This window comes from Drosophila teissieri, chromosome 3R, assembly GCF_016746235.2.
Source record: "Drosophila teissieri strain GT53w chromosome 3R, Prin_Dtei_1.1, whole genome shotgun sequence".
NCBI classification, from domain to species: Eukaryota; Metazoa; Arthropoda; class Insecta; order Diptera; family Drosophilidae; genus Drosophila; species Drosophila teissieri.
Window position 1 is genome coordinate 27,085,952 of NC_053032.1, and position 22,336 is coordinate 27,108,287.

General features: G+C 43.6%; 8 protein-coding genes and 3 non-coding genes across 14 annotated transcripts; 5 read left to right on the forward strand and 6 right to left on the reverse strand.

Moving 5' to 3' along the window:
• The first annotated feature begins 146 nt into the window (after window positions 1-146).
• LOC122620062 (peroxisomal N(1)-acetyl-spermine/spermidine oxidase) lies at window positions 147-3,398 on the forward strand. The gene is made up of 5 exons (XM_043797341.1): window positions 147-757; window positions 1,482-1,887; window positions 1,943-2,717; window positions 2,779-2,899; window positions 2,959-3,398. The coding sequence occupies exons 1-5, from the start codon at window positions 491-493 to the stop codon at window positions 3,139-3,141; spliced, it is 1,752 nt and encodes a 583-aa protein (XP_043653276.1). The 5' UTR covers window positions 147-490; the 3' UTR covers window positions 3,142-3,398.
• A 746-nt stretch (window positions 3,399-4,144) lies between these two features.
• Window positions 4,145-4,237, reverse strand: Trnay-gua. Its single transcript has 2 exons — window positions 4,201-4,237; window positions 4,145-4,180 (listed from the first exon to the last, which is right to left on the reverse strand). It is a non-coding gene; the product is annotated as a tRNA-Tyr (tRNA).
• Window positions 4,238-4,705: 468 nt separating this feature from the next.
• On the reverse strand, window positions 4,706-4,799 carry Trnay-gua. Its single transcript has 2 exons — window positions 4,763-4,799; window positions 4,706-4,741 (listed from the first exon to the last, which is right to left on the reverse strand). It is a non-coding gene; the product is annotated as a tRNA-Tyr (tRNA).
• Window positions 4,800-5,135: 336 nt separating this feature from the next.
• On the reverse strand, window positions 5,136-5,229 carry Trnay-gua. The gene is made up of 2 exons: window positions 5,193-5,229; window positions 5,136-5,171 (listed from the first exon to the last, which is right to left on the reverse strand). It is a non-coding gene; the product is annotated as a tRNA-Tyr (tRNA).
• Window positions 5,230-5,588: 359 nt separating this feature from the next.
• Window positions 5,589-9,688, forward strand: LOC122620995 (transketolase-like protein 2). Its single transcript, XM_043798707.1, has 3 exons — window positions 5,589-5,973; window positions 7,672-9,270; window positions 9,339-9,688. Exons 1-3 carry the CDS (start codon window positions 5,870-5,872, stop codon window positions 9,514-9,516), a joined length of 1,881 nt encoding a protein of 626 aa, XP_043654642.1. The 5' UTR covers window positions 5,589-5,869; the 3' UTR covers window positions 9,517-9,688.
• Window positions 9,689-10,032: 344 nt separating this feature from the next.
• On the forward strand, window positions 10,033-11,162 carry LOC122620919 (39S ribosomal protein L19, mitochondrial). The gene is made up of 2 exons (XM_043798602.1): window positions 10,033-10,176; window positions 10,229-11,162. Exons 1-2 carry the CDS (start codon window positions 10,113-10,115, stop codon window positions 11,083-11,085), a joined length of 921 nt encoding a protein of 306 aa, XP_043654537.1. The 5' UTR covers window positions 10,033-10,112; the 3' UTR covers window positions 11,086-11,162.
• A 56-nt stretch (window positions 11,163-11,218) lies between these two features.
• On the reverse strand, window positions 11,219-12,588 carry LOC122620920 (protein unc-50 homolog). The gene is made up of 3 exons (XM_043798603.1): window positions 12,140-12,588; window positions 11,512-11,871; window positions 11,219-11,456 (listed from the first exon to the last, which is right to left on the reverse strand). Exons 1-3 carry the CDS (start codon window positions 12,468-12,470, stop codon window positions 11,320-11,322), a joined length of 828 nt encoding a protein of 275 aa, XP_043654538.1. The 5' UTR covers window positions 12,471-12,588; the 3' UTR covers window positions 11,219-11,319.
• A 280-nt stretch (window positions 12,589-12,868) lies between these two features.
• LOC122620917 (putative transferase CAF17 homolog, mitochondrial) lies at window positions 12,869-14,210 on the forward strand. Of its 2 annotated transcripts, none has more exons than XM_043798600.1 (2): window positions 12,869-13,019; window positions 13,085-14,210. In XM_043798600.1, the coding sequence occupies exon 2, from the start codon at window positions 13,086-13,088 to the stop codon at window positions 14,130-14,132; it is 1,047 nt and encodes a 348-aa protein (XP_043654535.1). In that variant the 5' UTR covers window positions 12,869-13,019; window position 13,085; the 3' UTR covers window positions 14,133-14,210. The 2 variants fall into 2 exon arrangements, with proteins under 2 accessions (XP_043654535.1, XP_043654534.1); XM_043798599.1 differs by having other exon boundaries at window positions 12,893-13,019; window positions 13,068-14,210.
• LOC122620921 (cysteine-rich DPF motif domain-containing protein 1) lies at window positions 12,871-14,953 on the forward strand. 3 transcript variants are annotated; one of them, XM_043798604.1, is made up of 2 exons: window positions 12,871-13,019; window positions 14,247-14,953. In XM_043798604.1, exon 2 carries the CDS (start codon window positions 14,259-14,261, stop codon window positions 14,721-14,723), a length of 465 nt encoding a protein of 154 aa, XP_043654539.1. In that variant the 5' UTR covers window positions 12,871-13,019; window positions 14,247-14,258; the 3' UTR covers window positions 14,724-14,953. The 3 variants fall into 3 exon arrangements, with proteins under 3 accessions (XP_043654539.1, XP_043654540.1, XP_043654541.1); XM_043798605.1 differs by lacking the exon at window positions 12,871-13,019 and adding an exon at window positions 14,057-14,185; XM_043798606.1 differs by lacking the exon at window positions 12,871-13,019 and adding an exon at window positions 14,077-14,191.
• Window positions 14,940-16,031, reverse strand: LOC122620918. The gene is made up of 3 exons (XM_043798601.1): window positions 15,945-16,031; window positions 15,860-15,885; window positions 14,940-15,800 (listed from the first exon to the last, which is right to left on the reverse strand). The coding sequence occupies exons 1-3, from the start codon at window positions 16,003-16,005 to the stop codon at window positions 14,955-14,957; spliced, it is 933 nt and encodes a 310-aa protein (XP_043654536.1). The 5' UTR covers window positions 16,006-16,031; the 3' UTR covers window positions 14,940-14,954.
• A 4,854-nt stretch (window positions 16,032-20,885) lies between these two features.
• Window positions 20,886-21,146, reverse strand: LOC122618941. Its single transcript, XM_043795534.1, has one exon. The coding sequence runs from the start codon at window positions 21,144-21,146 to the stop codon at window positions 20,886-20,888; it is 261 nt and encodes an 86-aa protein (XP_043651469.1).
• Between the last annotated feature and the right edge of the window lie 1,190 nt (window positions 21,147-22,336).

The following is a 22,336-nucleotide window of genomic DNA, read 5'->3' on the forward strand; positions in this document are numbered from 1 at the left end:
TTGATGATCATCTTTACATAGCATTTCCAAACTATATTTAAAACAAACGTTTTATGAAATCACAGTTCTTGAAGTATCGATACATTCAGTGCTGCAAAATGACAGTTGTCTTGTTTACCTTCGCAAACTTCAAGTGTGGCAACACCGTAACCAACAGCTGTGGTTAAACTTTGACCTAAACTTTCAATTAAAATCAGTTTTTCACAAAGAAGCGTTTGTCAAACTGCCATACCCAAAAGTGAAACTGTTATAACACAATGTTTGCCATAAATAATTGCATATTTACAAACCAATCGAACAGCTGTTCACTGCTCCCTCCCCCAACCCATAAACCTGCTGTCAAATAAACGTCAAAACAGTCGCGCGACTCGCCAAGCGAAAAAACGAGCAGAAAAAGTGAAATGAGGCGTGATAGACACTAGACCAAAATAAATAAACACCGGAGATCCACAATTAAATCGCTTATGTACATAGAAGCCAAAGTGTAGCAATGGGCGACAAGGAGGAGCCCGTAACACCCGCTCCCTCGCCCACGGAGGAGGGAATGGCCACTATTGGGGCTGCTGGAACCGGGGATCAGCCACAAACTGCAGGGAATAATACCAACGTCAAGATCGTGATCATTGGAGCCGGAATGGCTGGCTTATCGGCTGCCAATCACCTTTTGCAAAACGGCTGTGAGGATTTCCTTATTCTGGAGGCACGGGGCCGGGTGGGCGGACGCATAGTGTCCATACCGCTCAGCAATAATCAGAAGGTACTTATTGTTATATAACCTCCTCAAGTCCAAGAACCAAAACAAACCATCATATGGGACCATATGGCGTTAAAAGGAAAACACTTCCGACCACGGAAAAACCACGAGCATGTTGTAACAGATTCATCGCCCCAGTCAGTTGATTATAGATTTTTCCAAGCACTGCGCAGTCGGTCAGCTGTTTACGCTTTTCATTAAAGCTATTTTTATACATGTTCCTGTTCCCTATTTGCCTATTGTTAGTTTCATTTGTTACATATGCTTACTTGAGGGTAATTCATGTAATTGCATCCGTCGTGATTTCTACTCACGATTTTCATTGCGTTTATTTGCATAGTTTTGACCGGTTTGGCGGCACTTTATCAAGGAATTTGTTATACAACTTTCTTCGGCAACGTTTGGCAGATAAGATAGGGGTTTTTTCTGAGTTAAGCCAACGATGACGTATCCAGTGCAATGCCCTAAAAAACTCACGGGTTAACGATCACGTAGTCTTAGTTATAGGACTGAAAAGTGTACATAGTATTATTATTCCAGTTTTCTATATTGTCTGATGCACTTCTCGTTTACTACTTACGCCCCTTAAATAATCTAGTATATGTAGGTCAGTTCTTATCTTTTTATTACTAGAAAGTTAAAATGCTTAACTTTAGCTACTTATCTTAGACATACCTAAAAATTACCTACTTAAATACTTCTAAACAATCTCACTTTAATATCACAGGTTGAACTTGGCGCCAACTGGATACACGGCGTCTTGGGCAATCCCATCTTTGAGCTGGCCGTGCAACATGGTCTAGTCAGCGTGGTGAACGTACCGAAACCGCACAAGGTGGTGGCCACCACGGAGGACGGGCACCAGGTGCCCTTTAATATACTTCAGGAGATCTACGAGGCGTACGTCTGCTTTCTGAGGCGCTGCGATGAGTATTTCCTGTGTCAGTACAGCCCGCCACCGGATATACACAGCGTGGGCGAGCACATTAACTATGAGATCGAAATCTACTTGAGCGAGGTCCAGGATCCCAAGGAAAAACGCCTCAAGCAATCCATATTTAACTGCCTGCTCAAGCGAGAGACCTGCATTACCGGCTGCAATAACATGAACGAGGTGGATCTCCTCGAACTTGGTAAGTCTAAGTTAAAAAAAATTAAAATATATATTTAATATATTGTTAATTTTAGGCAGCTACACCGAGCTACAAGGTGGCAATATAGTGTTGCCAACTGGATACAGCTCTATTCTGCGACCGCTGGGTGCTCAGATACCCAAGCAGTCCATCCTGACCAAATGTCCGGTGAAGAAAATCCACTGGAAGCGAAAAAAGACCTTCACTGGACTGGAGACGGTCGACGAGAACTCGGAAGACGAGCACTCGGATGACTCTGAACGAACGGTGACGGAAGTGCCGACGGGGGAACTTCGTGGCGCCTCCGTGGAGTCCAACACCAGCAGCAATTGTGATTTTCCTGCAGGCAACGTGCGCATAGATTGCGAGGATGGTCGAGTGTTCCATGCAGCCCATGTGATATGCACCATACCGCTAGGCGTACTGAAAAACACCCATCGCGCTCTCTTCGACCCTGTGCTGCCGCAGTACAAACAGGAGTCCATCGAGAATCTCATGTTCGGCACCGTGGACAAGATCTTCTTGGAGTACGAGCGACCGTTCCTCAGTGCCGATATATCAGAGATTATGCTTTTGTGGGACGACGATAAGCGGGATATGAACAGCTCCGAGGAGGAGCTAGCCAGCGAAGAGTATCTCAGTAAGAATTGGTTCAAGAAGATATATTCATTTGCCAAGGTGACGGACACGCTGCTCTTGGGCTGGGTTTCGGGCCGGGAGGCGGAATACATGGAGACGCTCGACCATAAGGCAGTGGCGGAAAAGTGCACGGAAATACTTAGGAATTTCCTGCAGGATCCTTACGTGCCCAAGCCAAAGCGATGTGTTTGGTAAGGCAACGAAGCATTGCTTGTTAAAAAAGTTGTCTTTTAATGAAAAATCTCATTGTAGCACCAGTTGGAAGTCGCAGGACTTTACCGGTGGGGCATACACGTCAATACCAGTGGGGGCAACACAGGAGGACATCGAAAACCTTGCCCAGCCCCTTTATGCCACGCCTCAGGCTATAAAGGTCGGTTTAATAGACTTTTTACGTCCATCTTTGTTTCTTACTTTATTATGTTTTTCCAGCCCGCCATAGTTTTTGCCGGAGAGCACACCCATTCCAGCTTCTACTCTACCGTACACGGAGCCTATTTGAGCGGGCGGACGGCAGCGCAGCATTTGCTGGCGAGCGATGAGCCAGACGAAATCATCATGGAGTCGGACGGCAGTGATCTGAGCGCCTGGATACAGGGCATTGCCCTGGACTGAGTCTAAGCTAATCAACGACCACTCATCGATTTTGTATTATAATTTATTATCGTTTTTTGTACGCTCCTGAAACGCTTTTTAGCTAGTGATATTTAATTTGTTTGATTGTAATTTATTTTGCTAGCGTCGTAAAACAATTCAACTTATTTTTGTACATCCCTTGTAAGCATTTGTTTTAATTTGTTGATGCAATTATTTTGTAATTTATTTGGAACCCGCTTGTACAATACTATAAATAAACGTTACCATTTAGCTGAGCTGATCAATGTGCTGCCAACTCAAACAGATTGTGCACTCGCAGCAGCTTTCACTGTACTTGGTCGAAAAGTGTGCACAAAGACATAATGTTGTTTAGATCTAATTACCGATTAGCAACCATAAGTGTATGAATACAAATATATTGCCTATTTTTATAAATTCGTATTTAACGTAGAAAAGGTTGCACCAAAAGATTGACACTAAGACGGTCGAACACTGAGGGCAACTAGTGTATATTTGAAAGTAACTATTGTTAACGTTAACTATTTTGCTAACTAAATTATGCATTGGTTGACTCTTTAAGGCGGTAAAGCAAAAGTTGATATTCATAAGTCCGTTCTAACACTTGGATCTGCATAATTATTTGTATTTGTGACAAATATATCGACTTGTACGCATCAATGAATAAAAGAACACGCTAAATTATTGAAGAAAAATGTTTATTTTTGAAAACACATTTAGAAGGCTCTTCTGATATTTTAACAACGGGGAGTAAACCGTGCTAGAAAAATCAAGTTGTGCTTTTTGTTTTAGGCCAACAAAGTCTATAATTCAAAATATATCCTAAATTAGTTGAAAATCTTTGGAGTTACGCTTATAAATTTTTTGTGGATACATTTAAACGAATATAACTGAGGTGTGGTAAAAATCGTATAAGTATAAGGTAAGTGAAAACGAAAAGGATTAACTTAGCTTATTTAAAACAAAAACTCTAAATTTGTATATAAAAAAATTTGACAAAAAATCCTTCGAGCCGGATTTGAACCAGCGACCTATGGATATCTATTGCATGTCTTCCAACTACAGTCCACCGCTCTACCAACTGAGCTATCGAAGGGGGCGTGCTGGGGTGTAGGCTAAGCACCGGGTATCCGGATAATCGCGACTATTCAATAAACTTTGGTTGGCCATCGCTTAAATTAATGCATATTTTAGTTTTTAAAGTCTTTTTAGTGGATTGAGGTCACGGTCAGTTTATGCCATATTTTATATATGCATTTCTTTTCGATTGCTGCTAAGTTTAAATTTAATTATATTTGATATACATACATACAAATAAAATAAGACATGTGAATTCTTCACTTGTTTTTACAATTGCTATATTTTCAAAATAATAATAATTTTTTATTGCACAGTTGATTTTAAACCAGCTACAATTTATTTTGGGTACTTTTTTAAATTGCTATTGCATTTTCTTATTTTTATTACCAAAATACTTTAGAGATATTTTTTACGGGATACGGGTCCTTAAAAAATATAAAATATTTAATTCTAAAATTAAGGAAAAAAATAAATCGACAAAAAATCCTTCGAGCCGGATTTGAACCAGCGACCTATGGATTTCTATTGCACGTTTTTCCAACTACAGTCCACCGCTCTACCAACTGAGCTATCGAAGGTTGAGTTTCAAATTGGCCAATGCGCGTTTTGTGCATGCGCACAAGCAAAATGTACCATGTTTTCGTATTTATTTTTCTTTCTTTTGTTACTTATTTGGGTCAAACAAAAGTGGTCAGCTTTCTCCATTGAGTCCATTGCAGTAAGTCTACAGAGTCTAAGGCCAACATGTTTGAAAGCGCAGGCATCTTACACAAATTGCTTAATTATATCCTCTATTTAGTTACTGGCATCTATTTATTTCTTATTTTATTTTTATTAGCTTATAATAATAATAAAAAATATTATAATAAAATATAAATTATAATTCAAATATAAAAAAATATTACATCTTCCGATCCTTCGAGCCGGATTTGAACCAGCGACCTATGGATTTCTATTGCATGTTTTTCCAACTACAGTCCACCGCTCTACCAACTGAGCTATCGAAGGTTAATTTCGATGACGGCAAATTCGCCTTTTGTTCAGGAGCAAGAAGGGGAAAGTAATACTGACGGTCAAATAAATAGGACCCTAAATTCTCGTAAACTAATATCAATAGTAATTACATTCTATACCGTTTCATGGTTTTAGTTCAGGCCCATCTCTTGCATTAAGTTAAAAAGTCCGCGATAGACTATTTGACCTTGGTTTCACATCGTAGGTAACTAGTTATCCACCCGACGCTGTACCCAGATAAGAGGGTGGGGTGCGAACAAAGCTGATGTCTATATATACATATATCCATCTCGTTCCAGCGCCGACGATTGAAGCGCGACCAGAGCAGTCCGACTCCACATAGACGATAACGATACCGATACTTTGCGAGTCCGCTCCCCAAGATTGAGCCCCCACAGCGTAAAAGCGACCGAGGTGCCGGCGACGAGAGCAGTTCGTTTCCAGAAGCCGGCAGCAGTGGTCCGTTGACAACTCCGATTCCAGCTACTCATCCACCACGTCGATACTCTTGTCTGTCTTTTGCAAACATAGAGGAGTCACCCTTTGGCTAACGAATCCGAAACTTTCGAGTGTTGTTGTGCAACATATTAAAAACCGCATTTGTTCGGATCCAATTCACATTCGTATTCGCAAGATGTCGTACCACAAGCCCGAAGCCAAGACTGTCCAGGATCTGAAAGATCTGGCCCAGAAGCTGCGTATTCACTCCATCAACGCCACCCAGGCCTCCAAATCGGGGTAAGCTATCGAATAACTGAGAGCCCATTAGCAAATTAAAGTGTGCATATTTATATTTGTGGGTACATAGCTGCGAATTTCAAAAGTTGTGCACCTTGCACTTGTTGCTTCAAAGGTGACCCCCTCCATTTCAAGGGTGGGTGCGAAAAAGTTTTTAAAGGGGGCTAAGAATTTGTTTATTATTATTTATTATTAAAAACTGTTACGCATACAGCTATGTATCTATGTAACATGTTAGATATAGGGAGACCGGTTCCTTTTGTAACCCCTCTTCTGCTCCTGAGATTCAGCTGCCGAGCCACGTGTTGTCCAATAGCTTTAGTGAATTCGCGAATTTGTTGCCCGGTTTGCGTGCTCAGTGATAAGCCGCGTTCACCTACATACCTTAAATTGTGAGCTAATATTTTTTGACCTTAGACAACCTTGAAAATTAGCTTTTTCTCTTACTGCTTTTTAATTTCTTTTGCTTTTGTTTTGTGCGTGGCGTTCAAAACGCCAAAAACACACACAAAGCCACATGAAGTACAAACAAACATACTTAGATATCAAAAAGCGGCATTTTATATATGTACATATGTACATACAAGTGTTGGAAAGCACAGCTTGTGACGGGAATCGAATGAGAGGGATAGGAATAGTAATGAAATGATCCCCTACACTTGAGATTTACGACCTTATGGCTTTTAATGTAATTATATCTCGGATAGACGCGATCAAATTATTACTGCAACAGTAAATAAAAAAGTTAGTATGCTGATAAGGAATACTCTTTTATCGCCTCCATTAGTTTTTCCATTTTTTTTGTGACGGTTCCAGATAAGATCTGTTCTGTTTGCTCTAAATGTGACCTCTGCCGACGAGATAAGCCGCGTTTGGTTACTCACTGGCCACGATATGACCGATTAGAGGTGACCAGCTCAAGTGTGTTCCCCGCATGATAATCGAAAATCACTGAAAACTGATAAAATAAGCGGGCCGGGTCACAGCTAACACTCCGTATCACCTTCATTAGTTCTTGATATGGTTGCAGGAAATGGGGACGCACTTGGGAACTATCTAGAAACACGTGATCAACAAAGATCACCATGCAACACCATCGTGTAACCCAAGAATCTCGTTTTAAAGGCTGTTTTTGGGGATCAGAAAAGTTCAAGGGACAGAAACCGGTGAGGAATGGCGATTAATGTACATATACTCACATTTGAACAAACATAAATTTCACACCAGTACATGCATATGTATTTACTTATGTATGTACGTGATTTGGTTTATTTATACGTCTGGGGTAAGACGAGCCCCCTTTTTGTCTAGGGTTGCGTGTATTTGCGGTTGGAGTTGTGCCAGATCTGCGATTCTGCAGATTTTATTGGAATCTTTGTTTTTTGTCGGAACACGATCGCATGGGAACACTGAATTCTGAGAATCCAACTTATCTTATTTACATAAACTTTGCAATTGGATACTGCAGAAGTCTTTTTTTAAAAAGGGGGGAATAGGGGCTGTGAAGATAAGCTGTAATAGACAAATGGATTTCATTTATTAAACAAAGTTTTCAGTTATACTTTTCCTTTATACATCGGCCTTCACTTACCTACGTTAAGGTCGACTTCTAGTTTCATAGGCACCTACCTTAACCTAGAACTACAAACACAATGTTATTTTACAATCTAATATTTGGCCCACTTTTCCCCTTTATAGCCATCCCACATCATGTGCCTCGATCGCCGAGATCATGTCCGTGCTGTTCTTCCAGCAGCTGCGTCTGAACTTGAAGCACCCGCGCGACCCCTCCAGCGATCGATTCATCCTGTCCAAGGGACACGCCGCCCCCATTCTGTATGCCGCTTGGGCTGAGGCCGGTCTCTTCCCGATCGAGGATCTGAACAACCTGCGCAAGATCGACAGCGATCTGGAGGGTCACCCGACGCCTCGTCTGAACTTCATCGATGTGGGCACAGGATCCCTTGGACAGGGTGTCGCCGTCGGCGCTGGAATGGCCTATGTGGGCAAGAACTTCGACAAGGCCGACTATCGCACCTATGTGGTCGTCGGTGATGGTGAGTCCGCCGAGGGTTCCATCTGGGAGTCGCTGCACTTTGCCGGCCACTACAAACTGGACAACCTTTGCGTGATCTTCGATGTGAACCGCTTGGGTCAGTCGGAGGCCACCTCCCTGCAGCATAAGCTGGATGTTTACCGGGATCGTCTGGAGGCCTTCGGCTTTAACGCTGTCGTTGTCGATGGTCACGATGTCGAGGAGTTGACCAAGGCTTTCCATTGTGCTGCGATCACCAAGAACAAGCCCACCGCCATCATTGCAAAGACCTTCAAGGGCAAGGACTTCCCCAATATCGAGGATTTGGACAACTGGCACGGCAAGCCACTGGGCGACAAGGCCGCCGAAGTGGTGAAGCATCTGCAGGGACTGATTGTCAACAAGGATGTCAAACTGGCCCCCAAGCCGGTGTCCAAGACTGGTGCTGCTCCCGATGTCGACATCAGCAACATTAAGTTGAGCTCGCCACCCGCCTACAAGCTGGGTGATTCCATTGCCACCCGATTGGCGTATGGTACAGCTCTGGCCAAGATTGGCCAGAATAACCAGCGTGTGGTTGCCCTGGACGGAGACACCAAGAACTCTACTTTCTCCGACAAGCTGAAGAACCTCGACCCGGAACGCTACATTGAGTGCTTCATTGCTGAGCAGAATCTTGTGGGAGTGGCCGTAGGAGCCGCCTGCCGTCGTCGCACAGTCGCCTTTGTGTCCACCTTTGCCACTTTCTTCACCCGTGCCTTCGATCAGATCCGTATGGGCGCCATCTCACAGACGAACGTTAACTTTGTGGGCTCCCACTGCGGCTGCAGTATCGGTGAGGATGGTCCCTCCCAGATGGGCCTGGAGGACATTGCCATGTTCCGCACCATCCCGGGCGCCACCATCTTCTATCCCTCTGATGCGGTGAGCACGGAGCGTGCCGTCGAACTGGCCGCCAACACCAAGGGTGTCTGCTTCATCCGTACGTCCCGACCCAACACCTGCGTGATCTACGGCAACGACGAACCCTTCACCATTGGCCGCGGAAAGGTGGTGCGCCAAAAGAGCTCCGACGAGGTGCTCCTGATCGGAGCTGGAATCACTTTGTACGAGTGCTTGGCTGCCGCCGATCAGCTGGAGAAGAACAGCATCACCGTCCGTGTGATCGATCCCTTCACCGTGAAGCCCTTGGACGCCGAGCTGATTATCGAGCACGGCAAGCAGGTCGGAGGACGTGTGGTCGTCGTGGAGGATCACTACCAGTAAGTGTTCTTTGTAGTCTTTCAATGGTAATCCGTTGCTAACTCCGATTTTATTTCACTCGTTATAGGCAAGGTGGTCTGGGCGAAGCTGTGCTGAGTGCCCTGGCTGGCGAGCGCAACTTCGTGGTCAAGCACTTGTACGTGCCCACCGTTCCACGTTCGGGTCCTCCGTCAGTCCTGATCGATATGTTCGGCATCTCCGCCCGCCATGTCGTCAACGCCGTCAACCAGATCCTCAAGGATTAAGGGACGAGACTCAAATGGTCGTCATCTGGCTACATTCATTTACCGCCTACAGGAATTCCCCCAGTTACTACTTACTTCTACTATTACCCATACCATTCCCTCTAAGATTGTTAATTACTTTCGCTGATTTGATCCTTAACATCATGAAAATAAAATATCTTTTATAAAAATATATAAGCCGAACTATATAATTTAGTTTTCTGTTTTCGAATCAGGCAAAAATGTTTTATAGAGGTGAAATGGCGGGTCAACTTGCTTTTCGTTTGCTTTGGAGTGGCTTTACCCTTGCTTTTGGTTTGCTATAGCTTTACTTTTGGTTTGCGTTGGGAACAAAATGTATAGATATAAGATATAAGAGATAAGATATTAGCTTTGGTTTAAGTTAAGGCATATTGCTACAATTTTAAAATTAAATGTTTGTTTTATTTTATTATTTAATTTAATTCTAAAATAAAAACTAACAAGTTGGCAGTTCCCTTCCAATTTGAAAAACTATCGATAACTCTGCTATCGCCATCGCTGGTGCCAGCTGATAATCGTGCGGCATGATTATCTAAACATTCATTTGTTTCAGCGAAACCCAAAAGCCATTAAAAATGAACTTAAGCACAAGAGTTATGCTGAATAGATTGACGCAGCAGTGTGTCTACAAGCGGATTGGTAAGGAAAGATATTTTATGTAGTGCCACACATTCAGGACACGTATTTTCAGTCACCTTCTCCACGAAAACTGCGGAACATGCAATTGAAAATCAGGAGGAACAGAAAAAAGAGGCTCCGCCAACCACGCCGACTCCACCAGTGAACCGGAAGCCCATCATTCCGGCAAATTATCGGTTTGTTTACCCAGAATTCCTGCCCGATCCGAAGGTGGAGTGGCGCAACCTTGTGCGCGAAAAACTGGAGCGACTGGACATGCTGGATCGTCGCAAACAGATTGATCTGCCCGAGTTCTATGTTGGATCTGTGCTGGCTGTGACCAGTTCCGATCCCCATGCCGCCGGAAAAACCAGTCGATTTGTGGGCATTTGTATCAATAGGGATCGCTGTGGACTCCGCGCTCGTTTTATCCTTCGCAACGTGATCGATCACCAGGGCATGGAGGTGGTCTACGAGCTGTACGATCCTACTATTCAGAAGGTCGAGGTTTTGCGGCTAGAGAAGCGACTGGATGACAGTCTCCTTTACCTACGGGACGCTCTTCCGGAGTACAGTACTTTTGACGAGAACATGGAAGCGGAACCGCTCGAGGACGGTGCTCCGGTGCCGGTGAACGACATTAAGGTGGTGCTCCGTCCGCGTCCATGGCTGGAGCGTTGGGAGCGACAGAATCTGCGTGGTGTGGCCAACATCGATGAGTATCTGAAAGACAAGCATCGTCTGTCGGCGGCTAAGCTGCAAAAGCCATGGGAGAAGTACGACATGATGAAGGACTACCGCAGCTCTATTCCCGAGGAGGAGCAAACGGAGATCTTCGCCGAGGTGCACACGGAATTGCACACACTGGAGCTGCAGCGAAAACGCAACAAGCGCAAGCGCACTTTCATTAAGCCCAAGCAGCTGGCGTAATTGCATTTGTTGTCCATTTTGTAGAATAAAAATACCGAAAAAATGTTGAAAGATAAATCTTTTAGAGCTTATCACCATTCTATGCCTTCTACTTTATCAAAATGGTAATGGTATAAACGTAAGATTGCAATTGTATGGTTTGGATAACGCTAAATTAATTAGTTTATTAGTCATAAGTGAAGTATAGTGGCTTAGCAACTAAACGCAGAATAATTTACAACGCACGTTAAATTACTAATATACGCGATACTTGTAGAAATTGACAAAGGATATCGTTGCGTTCCAACCAATAATTGTGACGACCAGAAACAGCAGAAAGATGATGGGCAGGGCAATGAGAATGATGCGGGTGTTTTTCAGATGCGGAATGCCTACAGGAGGAAAACTTATTATTTTGAGAACTTTTTACTGCATGATATAACTTACAATTGTATCCCAGAAACGTGATGTACACATAGTAACCCATGCCCATCAACCAAAAGGTGTTGCCCAGAAATCGCGAGATGAACCACGTTTGGCTGATCAGCCAGTTGTAGAAGAACAGCTGGATAAAGTGCAGCAGCATCAGTGGCGGAAAGAAGGCGTTCAGATGGACATCGAAGGCATAGCCCCACTCGATATCCGGCTCCAGACTATTTGTGCGCAGATACCGATTCGTCACCGCCCAGAAGAACGACGCTATTATGATGCCCACGAAAATACAGTCCACAAAGACCACGTAGAAGATGAACGAGATGCTCTGCCAGAAGGACAATCCCAGCACATACGCAAAGCCCAGGGAAGTGACTGTTGAAAGATTAATAAATTATGAGTCGGTCTGTCCTTGATTTTTTCAAAAGGGGTATGTTTCTATATGAGGATACAATAGTAGTAGTAATCTTATTGGACACTGATGAAATAAGTTAATGTTTACATAAAGATAACCGTTTGATATAGACAGTAGAGAAAGAAGTTCTGATTAGTTTCCTGTCTGTAGATGTGGAACAAGATGATAACCGATGAAGATGGGATCTCCTCCCCTGAGACGTGTGAAAGCTTGTGTGTGAGAACTCACCACATAGACAGACGACCAGGAGCACCAGAAAGGCCGGATCGTCGCGGGCAAACTGTGACTTGGTCTGTTTCCGGTAGTTGAAGTTCCGGTACACCTTCTGGGGTGCCACAAAGAGATAGAGCATCTGCCACAGGGCAAACTCGAAGTCCATCTGATTGAATTTAAGCAGACGTCGCAGGTATTTGTAGCTCTTGGTGGTCGCCGAGAGGCAGTCCCTCCGGTGGTTAGCGGGCGGCGGAAGAGGTGAATGGAGCCGCGAGGCGCTCGAGTAGCCAGAAACCACCGACGGCGTCGGCGATTGTGTATACTTAACGTGGCTATATTGACTCATTTTGTTTTGTTTAAAACAAAATTTCTTGTTTCCAGCAGAGTGGCTGCGCCCTCAGCGCCACGAAATACCGATTTTCCGTGTATAATGTGCTAAAAATGGGCCAGGCAAAACAAGATGATGTGGAGTCACGATAAGGAACAGCTGATTGGGGATGGGAGCGTGAAACAGTTTCGTGGCTGCAAGCAAAAATCGGTAAGTGTCGTGAAATTATGACAATTAATGAAATTAATATGATAACTAAAAGTGGCATTACAATTGAAACTCTTAAAGAAAATGAAATTTTAGGCATGCAGATTACTTAATTAGTTTGTTGCATATGCCAGTGTAAGAGCACCAACAATGTGTATTGCGATATATATATATAATGCACCTCAATTCGTGTCACGTTATAAAAGGGATCAATCTCTCATCTCCAACGAATTGTCAAATCCAAATGTTATGAACCGGGTGCCAAAAAATCAGTCTCTTGCTCGACTTTGTTTTGAGTACTAAATTTAAGTTTCTGCTGCTAGATCGATCGAATAAATTAAGTCAAATTTCCTGCACAAGGTAAGAGCGATTTCCTTTGGCATTTCCAGTACCAATTGCAGGCAACAGATGCCTCCATTTTGCAGCATGAATAGATGTTCGAATCCGTGGTTTCTGCGCGCCGTGCGCCAGCACATACGTAATATCCATGAGATGAGGATTCCGTACGCCCGTCCGGTGGGCCTAAGTCAACGCAATTTCACATTGGAGCCACTGGGCAACCGGGAACTCATCCGCGTCCACGGGGCCGAGGTTGTGCCATTCTTGCAGGGTCTCTCGACCAACGATGTGGCCCGGATTCGTTCACCGGGGGGTCCCGCCTCAATGTACGCCCACTTCCTCAACAAGGCGGGCAGGCTGCTGTACGACACAATCATGTACCGCACCAACAATCCGGAAACAATCCTAATTGAGTGCGATCGGGAGGCTTCCTCAGACTTCCGACGCCACCTCCGCACTTACCGCGTTCGCAGGCGCATTGAGGTCGACAGTGTGGACGACGAGTATACCACTTGGGTGATGTTCAACCTTAAGGACGCTTCGGAGGCCGTACCAAATCCACATCCAGACTTATTTGTGTCCCTCGACCCGAGGCTGCCCGTCCTTGGCACACGCATCCTGGCCCCCACCGACATGGACTGGGCCAAGCTATCCAAATGTTTCGTCGACTTTGGGTCCGCCACACCAGCCTCCCCCGATAACAACTATCAACTGCTGCGCTACAAGCAAGGAGTGGGCGAGGGCTGCTCGGAACTGCCTCCGGGCAAATGTTTTCCTCTCGAAGCAAATGCAGATTACCTACATGGCGTGAGCTTCCAAAAGGGCTGCTATGTGGGCCAGGAGTTGACCGCCCGCGTCCATCATTCGGGCGTGATCCGCAAGCGATACATGCCAATCCGGTTGACGGCTCCTATTGATTTGGGTTCCAACCAGGACGTAACTTCTGTGGCTGGAGCGAAGCTTGGACGCGTCTTTGGTTTTGCGCACAAGCATGGTGTTGCACTGTTGCGAATCGAGAAGGTTCTCAACGGCCGTCCGGAGCTGATGATCGATGGCGAGCGTTGTTATGTGGAACGTCCGGAATGGTGGCCGGAGGATCTGCCTGGAAAGCGTCGCATGGCGTTCGCTGAGTGACCTACGAACTGAATTGACCAACTATTTGTTATTATACCATTGTTATAAGTGTAGTAAATGTAACTAGTCTTCGTAAAAGATGCCCAGTTCTATGTTTTTCTATTGGTCTTTTAGAAAATCTCAATCATGGATGACGATGAGGACTTCGTCGTGGACAATGAGGCAGAGGAAATTGAACGATTACAGCTTCCCGAAGAGGAAAAGAAGCCTATTGATCCCGAGGAGGCGGATGAACGAATAGCACGCATCGAGTTCAACTGCTCTGGCTGTGAAATGCACGAGATGGTCCATTATTTTGGCCGGAAACCGCCTTTTGCTCTAGGAGTTGAGTACCCGGAGGATAACTATGTGATGCGAGATCCCTTTCAGCCACCTCCACCGCGTTGGCAGACACAGCCGGAATACTATATCACACTGGGCACCAAGTGCTCCATCTGCTCCAAGTCGGTGTGCAAGGATCCCGGTTGCAGTTTTTACTACACAGCCTCTTTTTGCCTGCCTTGTGGCAAGGAAGAACTAAAGAACTGGCCAGTTGAGGCGCAAGCTCGCATACGAAAGCAATTGTCTGCCAGTCAAGGCAGTCAAAAATAAATTAGTCTGTAAATAAAAAATAGTAGTCTGTAAAAATTAACTAGGTACTGAAAGAGTTTTTGTTTAGAACGGTATAACTATGTACGAAGTCTACAAATTATATTTTAGTATTGAAACCCGTAAGTTCTTAAGTGTATTGTTTTTAACACAAGATTCCTTGTGCTAAAATACTATTTTAAGACTAAGCCAGCACATGTGAAATAAAACCAATCTGAAATCTGCAATGTTAATTCAATTGTGTAAGCCTGAATACACTTTTCTATTATTATTAAGGCAAGACCTTACATAGTTCGACTCGACTAAAATGTCGTGCTTTTTCTTAATGGTTGCAAGCATTGCACGTCCTAATTCTTTTTTTAAGCGAATTAGGTGTGCCTTGCATGGATTTTTTTCATTCGATATTTGTTTTGTAAATTCCCCAATGCGGAAGGCCAATGCTTTGTCCAATATTGCGCGATCTTCGTCATATTTTTTGAATGTGACTAAAGCATCCTTTTTAAATTTTTGCTGTTCGCTGTTTATGGCCATAAAAAGTATCCATATTTTTTCGTCAAACTCCTTATATGTCTTATTTCCCCATGGACGCGTATGATATTGGACCAAAGTTTTTACAATCTCTGTATCATAGTTGTGTGGCTTGGGAGTTGTTGAAGTTGGCACGATGAAAATTTGTTGCAGTTCAACATTTTCACACTCAGAACTCGGATCATGCAATATTTCCAATTTCATTAGGTTCGATTGATAGAAACCTTTGACAAGTAGCAATTGCTGATTCCCAAAAAAGATGCGACACTTTGGTAAAAGGTTTTCCAGCTTCAAAAGTCTCTCCGCCACTTGTGTCTTTTTAAATAATTGCCTTTCGAGTTCTACTCGGATTTGATTATAAACTGTAAAATCAGTGTAGATATCAATTTTGGTCGCTATGTCGTACATGCTTAAGTTCAATGCAATTAAAACTGTTTGGAAATTCTTTTCGAATTCCGCATTTTTCTTTATGTGCGTCGGTCTGCTGTGAAAAGTGGCATTTATCTCCTTCAGTAAGGCAGTGTACTTTGCATCGGTCTTAGCCAGAGATTCCTTTAAAAACATACATATTTTATATTGCAATTAGAAGATGTGCTAGGTCTAACCCTTACCAGCTCTGAAATGTCTCCTTTTCCGTCTTTATCGAGAACAAGATTGTTTAACCATCGTCATAAATATAGATAGTTATGTACATACCAAACTCCTTAAGAAGTCTTGCTAAAAGTATAATTCCAATAATTTTTGTGCTGATCTTCATTGGACTCACCACCAGTAACGTTCGAGTTCTACTGATAACTGACCAAATCTGTACAAAAAAATAAGCTTATGGTCTAAAATATAATTTGAATTGACACGAGTTATTAGTTTCACTAGATTTCTCTTAAGTTTGACAGTGGTGCAATGCGAGATGTTCTAGAAAAGTAAAAATGAGTAACTACTTCTATCAAACCATCGACGAGATTTCTTTTATAGAGATGCAATAAATTAGGGTGTTACACGTGTAGAAATTATCAGACTACGCCTAAAGTCGCGCAAAACATACGTTAAACACCCACAATTGAGGGTCAGTTCAATGGAACCCGACGCTTCCAGCTGCATGTCCCACAATTAAGGCATCATTCAAGGCATTTCCGTGCAAACCAAAATCCCTAGTCGATGATCAACGATAGCCCAGATCAAAGGTCAGTGATCACCGGTCTACGGGCAATTTATGGCACGGTGTCCAAGCAATTGCACAGAAAGACAAAAAACAATCTTTATCACATTTATTGCAATGCCCCAGCTCTTTTGTCAGCGATCCCGAAGGCAAAGGACAAAGGGCAAGCGGGTGCCAAAAAAAATAAGGAAAAGGTCAGAAGATGACCCGAAGGATGCGAGCAAAGGACACAAAAGGAGCAACGCGCGCGCTTCTCTCAACTCGCATCTTTGAGGTCGTCTTAGAGGTCAAGTTTGGCCCAATGCGGAAAACTCCTGGGGTTCTGAAATCAAAGGAAAAGTATCTCAAAAGATATTCACTCAATCTGCAGCGATCTCAACTCAAAGTGAGTGGAGTTTTAAAATAGGGGTGGAATTATATTCTTTGAGGATCCAGTGAGCTAGAGATTTTTATTTTTGAGTAGAACTCTCTTTTACTCACCTTTTGAGTGGGAAAATGAAATCCACTTGGGCGATGGCCATCGATCCTTGTCCACGCAGGACATTTCCGGATTGCATTCAATTGTCATCCTGCAACAATTGCGCTTTTCTCTGGATTCTCCATTTGTTTGTCTTCTTCCGATTGCCTGTCACATTTTTGTTACTTCTATTGGTTTTTTAGCTCATGTTACCTTCTTTGTCCAGCGCATTGTTCCAAACTGAATACGGCCAGTATTAATGGCCAAAATTGGCCGGGTATTTCTGTTAGCATTGCAGCAGCAGACGTCTCCTCTTTTGGCGCCCATAAAAATTAAACAAAAATTAAGCGCAAACATGAGAATTCTGTCACATAAATTGTGAGGCAGCCTGCACCTTGCCACCAACTATTTTTAGTCCTTCGGGCAGCTGTGTTGGGTTTGTCCCTCCTTTATTACCCGACTTACACCAAAATTAGTCCATCTGCAACTGAGTTATGCGCTGCCGAGGCTGCCGCTTGATTAACACATGTCCTGCAAGATGCGGGCGTGGCAAACAAGCACCTCCGACGGCAACCCAGATTCCGAATCCGAATCCCAATCCATACCCGTGTCGAGGTACGATGTTCGGTAGTCCCACGCCTATATGTTCGTGCTTCGTTTGTTGATGCTCTTAACTCATTCATTATGAATTGGAGGTGCTAAATGTGCCACATGCATCATGTGTTGCTGCTGCTGCAATGTCATGTGTTCGCGATGGATGCAACAATGAAAATAATGACATAACCCTCCAAATAATGTTTAATTTATATAAAATTTGGTTTGAAGTTTAACTATGTATCAGAAATTGAATATACTCCATTATTAGTTTAATTTTTACTTTTTTGAATTAAGGTGTATAAATGTTATGAGGTAAATTCTGTATTATTCACCATTTTCCATGCTTCATTCAACGATACTTTTTCATTCGCTTCAGCTTTTCTTCGCTTTCCATTCATTCGACCCTTTGCAAGAAAGATGAATTGAGTATTTGTCAAATAGAGGATTCCAAACCAAACGTTACACCCACGAGAATGCATCAAAGATTCATCATGCACCAAACAAAATGCCACAAGATTGTGATCGTGGACGTGGAGAAATCATGGGAACAACAATCGTTACAAAACACTGAATCAATCATAAGACGCGCAAATCCTCAAGGAAATTGAACAATGGCGCGCAGATTGAAATCGGGATGAGGTTAGGGTCGCTGGGTCGAAGGGCAAGGAATTGAAGGATCAAGGACTCGGGTCGCAGGGTGAGGCAATGTTGCGCGTGCGCGACGCACGCTCCCCTTGAATGTTTACGCCATTAGGCTCAGAGAAAATCAGGAGCCAAAGGAGCAGGCAAGGAAATGAGCCTATTATGATGCCTTGAGTCTCGACCCCCGACCCCAGACCCCGATCCTTCGGGTGACCCCGATTTTTCCGAGACGCCGAACCCGGAAAACACAAATCTTACGCGCCAACACGCGACATTCAGATTTTTTGAAACGGCTCGCTCGGCATTTGACTTAGGGTTGATCCCGTGGAGTCCTTCCCCTTCCGCAACAAATGATTTTCTTATGTCTGCTCCTTTGGGATTTGAGGATCGGAATTTGTTTGCTTTCCCGGGAACCGAGAGCCCTCATTCAAATGAGCTGAGCTCCTTGGGCGATATTTGTGTTTAGTGTGATCTTTAGCAGCTTGACATCTGCCCCGGGCTCCCGACTGGCGAGTTATGGAGTCATGTCCTAATTTCTGGTAGTTCTTGCTTAATTTTTCGACCCGGAGAAATTTGTAATGCCCCCAAAGGAAAGGGGGTACCACATACTCCTTTAACAGCTGCTGAAATCAAACCGCTGGCCATATGAACTCCATCAATGGCTTTGAAAATAGTCATGCTTTTATCAACCAAATAATTTGCAGGCCACTTAGAGCCTGCTTAGATATAAAAATAATCCACGATCAAAGAAGAAAGTCCTTTCTCTCGACTGCTCAAGCTAAATGTCAGCTCGAATTTAACGCCAATTGCACGCCCCTGGAGAATAAAGCCAGGTAAGAATGGATCTTTAGAGACAGGACGAGTATCAGAGCTGGCCCATCGGATGATCGGACTCTGATTTCATGGCTGTCCGCTTAGAAGGACAATGACTGCAGCGGACCAATTAGCCCAGATAAAAAACAGCACTTCTGCTAATCCTGTCGGCGTGTGATTGGCCTCAGAAATGGCAAAGCTGCAAAAGAATGGATGAATGGGACGCATGGTTGACTGGGAAATCTGAATTCTGAATTCTGATTGAGCACTAAGATTGAGATCGCTGGCAATATGAAAATGTCACGCTTATCGGCAGGGAAACCTGAACGGACCGATGGGGGATCTGTTGTGGTTTGGCGGAAAGGAAGCGAAGTTGATGCCTCACCCGGCAGTCCGATTTTGTCCTCATCATCGTCGCCTTTGACTGGAGGCTGCAGTGCGGAATGTTTTTGTAGCCGTTCTTGTCGGCCGCTGGCTGTCAGTCAGCTGAGGCCAAACCGGATGGAACTCGAAAACAATAACAATATACGCACATGTATCCTGTGCCAGGATATTGCCGTACACGCAGAGAAACGAAAGTTTAAATGTGAACAGGTATGGGGGTAAAACCACTAAGATGTTTAACTGGCAAGACTAATCAGTAAGATAATAGAATAATATTAAAGGTAAAATAAAAATATTTTTCATTTTAATTATAAATTGATAACTTATTATTTGTTCAATTCCTGCTGCTTTTTTTCAGGTGCATAAAAAAGAGGGAAACAGAAGTGAAGAGATTTGCCGAAGTCCCTAAATGAGATGCAGGCGTGCCTGGCTCCTCTCCCACTCCTCGAATATCCTTCTCAGGACCTCAACCACCTTTCGCCTTTATACCATATACTCCGACTCCGACTCCTCCTGCTACTCCGACTCCCACTTCGATCCTGACCGCGTGCGTGGCCATTGTCCTGACAGCCGCTATTTGAATGACATTTGAATTTTGTGCATTTGCGTCCGCTCGCTGCACTTCAATTGTTGGGCTCTCCTCTGTTCGGCAATTGACGAGTCCTGCGATCGCAGCCAGGATCAGCATTCGATGTGATGAATTCATTATGCGGACAATGGCGCAGCCTGCAGATAAGGACCGAAGTATGCCAAGGGGTCCAGGAATTGCTTACTACTGATCCGTAGTAAGGGAAAATCGAATTTCATTAAGATTACTGCATTTCGATTTTCAGTGAGCATTAAAAAGCACCTAAAATGTACATAATAGCTAAAAGTATTAAGCATTTCATATTCAATAAAAACTAATTTTAATATATAGTTCAATCTGCATATGAGCTACCATGCTATATTTGTATATAAGATAATTATTACTCTATAACGACTACAAATAAAATACTACAACAAGTCCACAGGCTGGTAAAAAATACTCCCTGTGAAAAAAACCGTCCTTTTCCACAGTAAACCACGCCCCTCAAAAACTCCCCTCCCCTCCAATTTCCGATAAAGTCAATTACATAATAATGGCTTCATTTCGAGCATCCGATACACCAATTACCATGTCAACTTTTTTGTACTGCCTTTGTTTTTTACCCTCCCCAAAAAAGAACTCACCCCATATGCATATAGCAGGGATAAATAAAAAGTGCCCTCCTGTTAAGTGGCGCTAAAAATCAAATTAAGGGTGTTTACCTAACGACTCCTCGATTACGAAATGGCCTAAAAAATATCCAAGGGGAGCAACAGGCGAGAGGGATCGAGGATCCGGAGGGGAAAACAATGAAAAAACGGAAGTTGTTTTCCCTTCCCTTTTTTTTACATTTTATGAAGTGTTGCCTTTTTATTGGTGGTTAATTTGAGAGCTCGTACTCGATGCTTGACGAGGGTAAAATCCAATGGCGATGGCGATGATGAGGACGATGATGCAACAGGCGAGAGATAAAAAGATACAAAGGAAAAAGGGTTCCGACGGAGTATGGCGTGAGTATGTTTACTTTATTTTTGGATACACACTCGGGTTATTCATGTCGGATTGCCTAAGATGCGATGAAAGGGTCGACTCGCCAGTTGTCTGCGGCACGTTTCCACGTTTCCTCAACTCCTCGACTCCTCGGCACTTTTTCAAGTTCAATGACAAAGATCTTGCGGTGCCACACGCCCAAAGAGCCTCTAATCCCTTCGCGGTGATTGGCCCCTCTGGATGAAAGGGGGGGCGACGTCCTAGGGGGCATCCAAAAATAAATGAAAACATTTCGGGCACTTTTCAAGGGTGCACTCGCCTTAATTTCATTTTGTTTTTATTACGCCCCCTAAATTGCGTCGAAAGTCGATGAGAGGGACTAGATTTTGGGGGACTGGAGTGCGACACTTTTAAAAATAAAACCAACAAACGGTTATGAAGTGTGGCTGAGCACGAGGGATAAAATGGAGTTTGAAGGGGTGAGTTTTCCTCACCAGGAAAAACTTCAAAATGGCGAAGGGCGTCAGGGGGAAAGTTCAGTGAAACGAAAGGAGTGAGTGAGAGGATAATTTCTAGAAGGCTGTTAAAACGACATTTTTAATTTATATTCTAATTGCATGACACATGTACGATTTTAATGTATGCAAGATGTTTTCAAATATGAAAATGAATCGCATGTATTTCTACATCTATGATTGATTAGTTATTTCTGTAAATTTTGTCAAATAATATTTCGTTTTGAAAATATTAAATGAAAAGCAGCTGTTCCAATTAGCAACATTTGGGAACCACAGTGTAACCACCAAAAGAAAATCCAAATAATGGAAAAGGGTTCACCATTGAAGCAGAAATTTTAACACCTTTTATTCAGATGTTACTCCCTTCGTTTTTGGCAAGAGCAAAAATTATTGCAATTTTTCCGGAGAAAAGCAAGAGGGAAATCAGTTCCCCTCTTTTCTGAAAAGCGAAACGACATCCTTTTTGTCAACCACAATGACCAGCTGAAAAATGCAAGTAAACCAAACCCTTGGCAAATCGAAGCAGTCATTTTTGCCTCTTCACTTTGCCAAATAGTAGTCGCACACATCGGAAAATTATTGATGGATGTCGGATGAGCACCTGCAGGGAAAAAGGGGGAAATAATCTGGGGGGGAAGGGCAGCTGAAAATGAGAGTGAATCATGCAATGCGATTGCCAGATGTCCTTAATCGAGGACACAAGCCAAATGGGCGGAGGAGGGAGGACTCTGGGCTGCCAAGAACTTGATTCCTCGGCGGACCAGTAACGGAAACTCGAGACCCATATCCGCCCATCTAGCATCTAGCATTCAAGTGCTGACAACTTGCATCGGGAGTATCGTTTAGCACCTGTAGACCTATGATACTCCCCCCATATCCTTCGTCCTGATACTGATACATCATCTTCGGGGTCCTCTAATTGCTCACATTACACTCCATCTCGCTACAGCTGACATTTGCACT

What these genes read in the sequence shown, in the direction of transcription:
- LOC122620917 (XM_043798599.1), top strand. Translation starts at nt 13,068, where the DNA reads ATGCCTCCATTTTGCAGCATGAATAGATGTTCGAATCCGTGGTTTCTG.
- LOC122620995 (XM_043798707.1), top strand. Translation starts at nt 5,870, where the DNA reads ATGTCGTACCACAAGCCCGAAGCCAAGACTGTCCAGGATCTGAAAGAT. An exon ending in ACCCAGGCCTCCAAATCGGG is followed by an intron (nt 5,974 to 7,671) that starts GTAAGCTATCGA and finishes TCCCCTTTATAG; the next exon opens with CCATCCCACATCATGTGCCT. An exon ending in GTCGTGGAGGATCACTACCA is followed by an intron (nt 9,271 to 9,338) that starts GTAAGTGTTCTT and finishes CACTCGTTATAG; the next exon opens with GCAAGGTGGTCTGGGCGAAG.
- LOC122618941 (XM_043795534.1), bottom strand. Translation starts at nt 21,146, where the DNA reads ATGTTTTCATTTATTTTTGGATGCCCCCTAGGACGTCGCCCCCCCTTT.
- LOC122620921 (XM_043798604.1), top strand. Translation starts at nt 14,259, where the DNA reads ATGGATGACGATGAGGACTTCGTCGTGGACAATGAGGCAGAGGAAATT.
- LOC122620920 (XM_043798603.1), bottom strand. Translation starts at nt 12,470, where the DNA reads ATGAGTCAATATAGCCACGTTAAGTATACACAATCGCCGACGCCGTCG. An exon ending in CCTGGTCGTCTGTCTATGTG is followed by an intron (nt 11,872 to 12,139) that starts GTGAGTTCTCAC and finishes ATCTTTCAACAG; the next exon opens with TCACTTCCCTGGGCTTTGCG. An exon ending in CACGTTTCTGGGATACAATT is followed by an intron (nt 11,457 to 11,511) that starts GTAAGTTATATC and finishes TTCCTCCTGTAG; the next exon opens with GCATTCCGCATCTGAAAAAC.
- LOC122620918 (XM_043798601.1), bottom strand. Translation starts at nt 16,005, where the DNA reads ATGAAGATCAGCACAAAAATTATTGGAATTATACTTTTAGCAAGACTT. An exon ending in AAGACTTCTTAAGGAGTTTG is followed by an intron (nt 15,886 to 15,944) that starts GTATGTACATAA and finishes TTCTCGATAAAG; the next exon opens with ACGGAAAAGGAGACATTTCA. An exon ending in AAGGAGACATTTCAGAGCTG is followed by an intron (nt 15,801 to 15,859) that starts GTAAGGGTTAGA and finishes ATGTTTTTAAAG; the next exon opens with GAATCTCTGGCTAAGACCGA.
- LOC122620062 (XM_043797341.1), top strand. Translation starts at nt 491, where the DNA reads ATGGGCGACAAGGAGGAGCCCGTAACACCCGCTCCCTCGCCCACGGAG. An exon ending in CGCTCAGCAATAATCAGAAG is followed by an intron (nt 758 to 1,481) that starts GTACTTATTGTT and finishes TTAATATCACAG; the next exon opens with GTTGAACTTGGCGCCAACTG. An exon ending in GGTGGATCTCCTCGAACTTG is followed by an intron (nt 1,888 to 1,942) that starts GTAAGTCTAAGT and finishes TGTTAATTTTAG; the next exon opens with GCAGCTACACCGAGCTACAA.
- LOC122620919 (XM_043798602.1), top strand. Translation starts at nt 10,113, where the DNA reads ATGAACTTAAGCACAAGAGTTATGCTGAATAGATTGACGCAGCAGTGT. An exon ending in GTGTGTCTACAAGCGGATTG is followed by an intron (nt 10,177 to 10,228) that starts GTAAGGAAAGAT and finishes ACGTATTTTCAG; the next exon opens with TCACCTTCTCCACGAAAACT.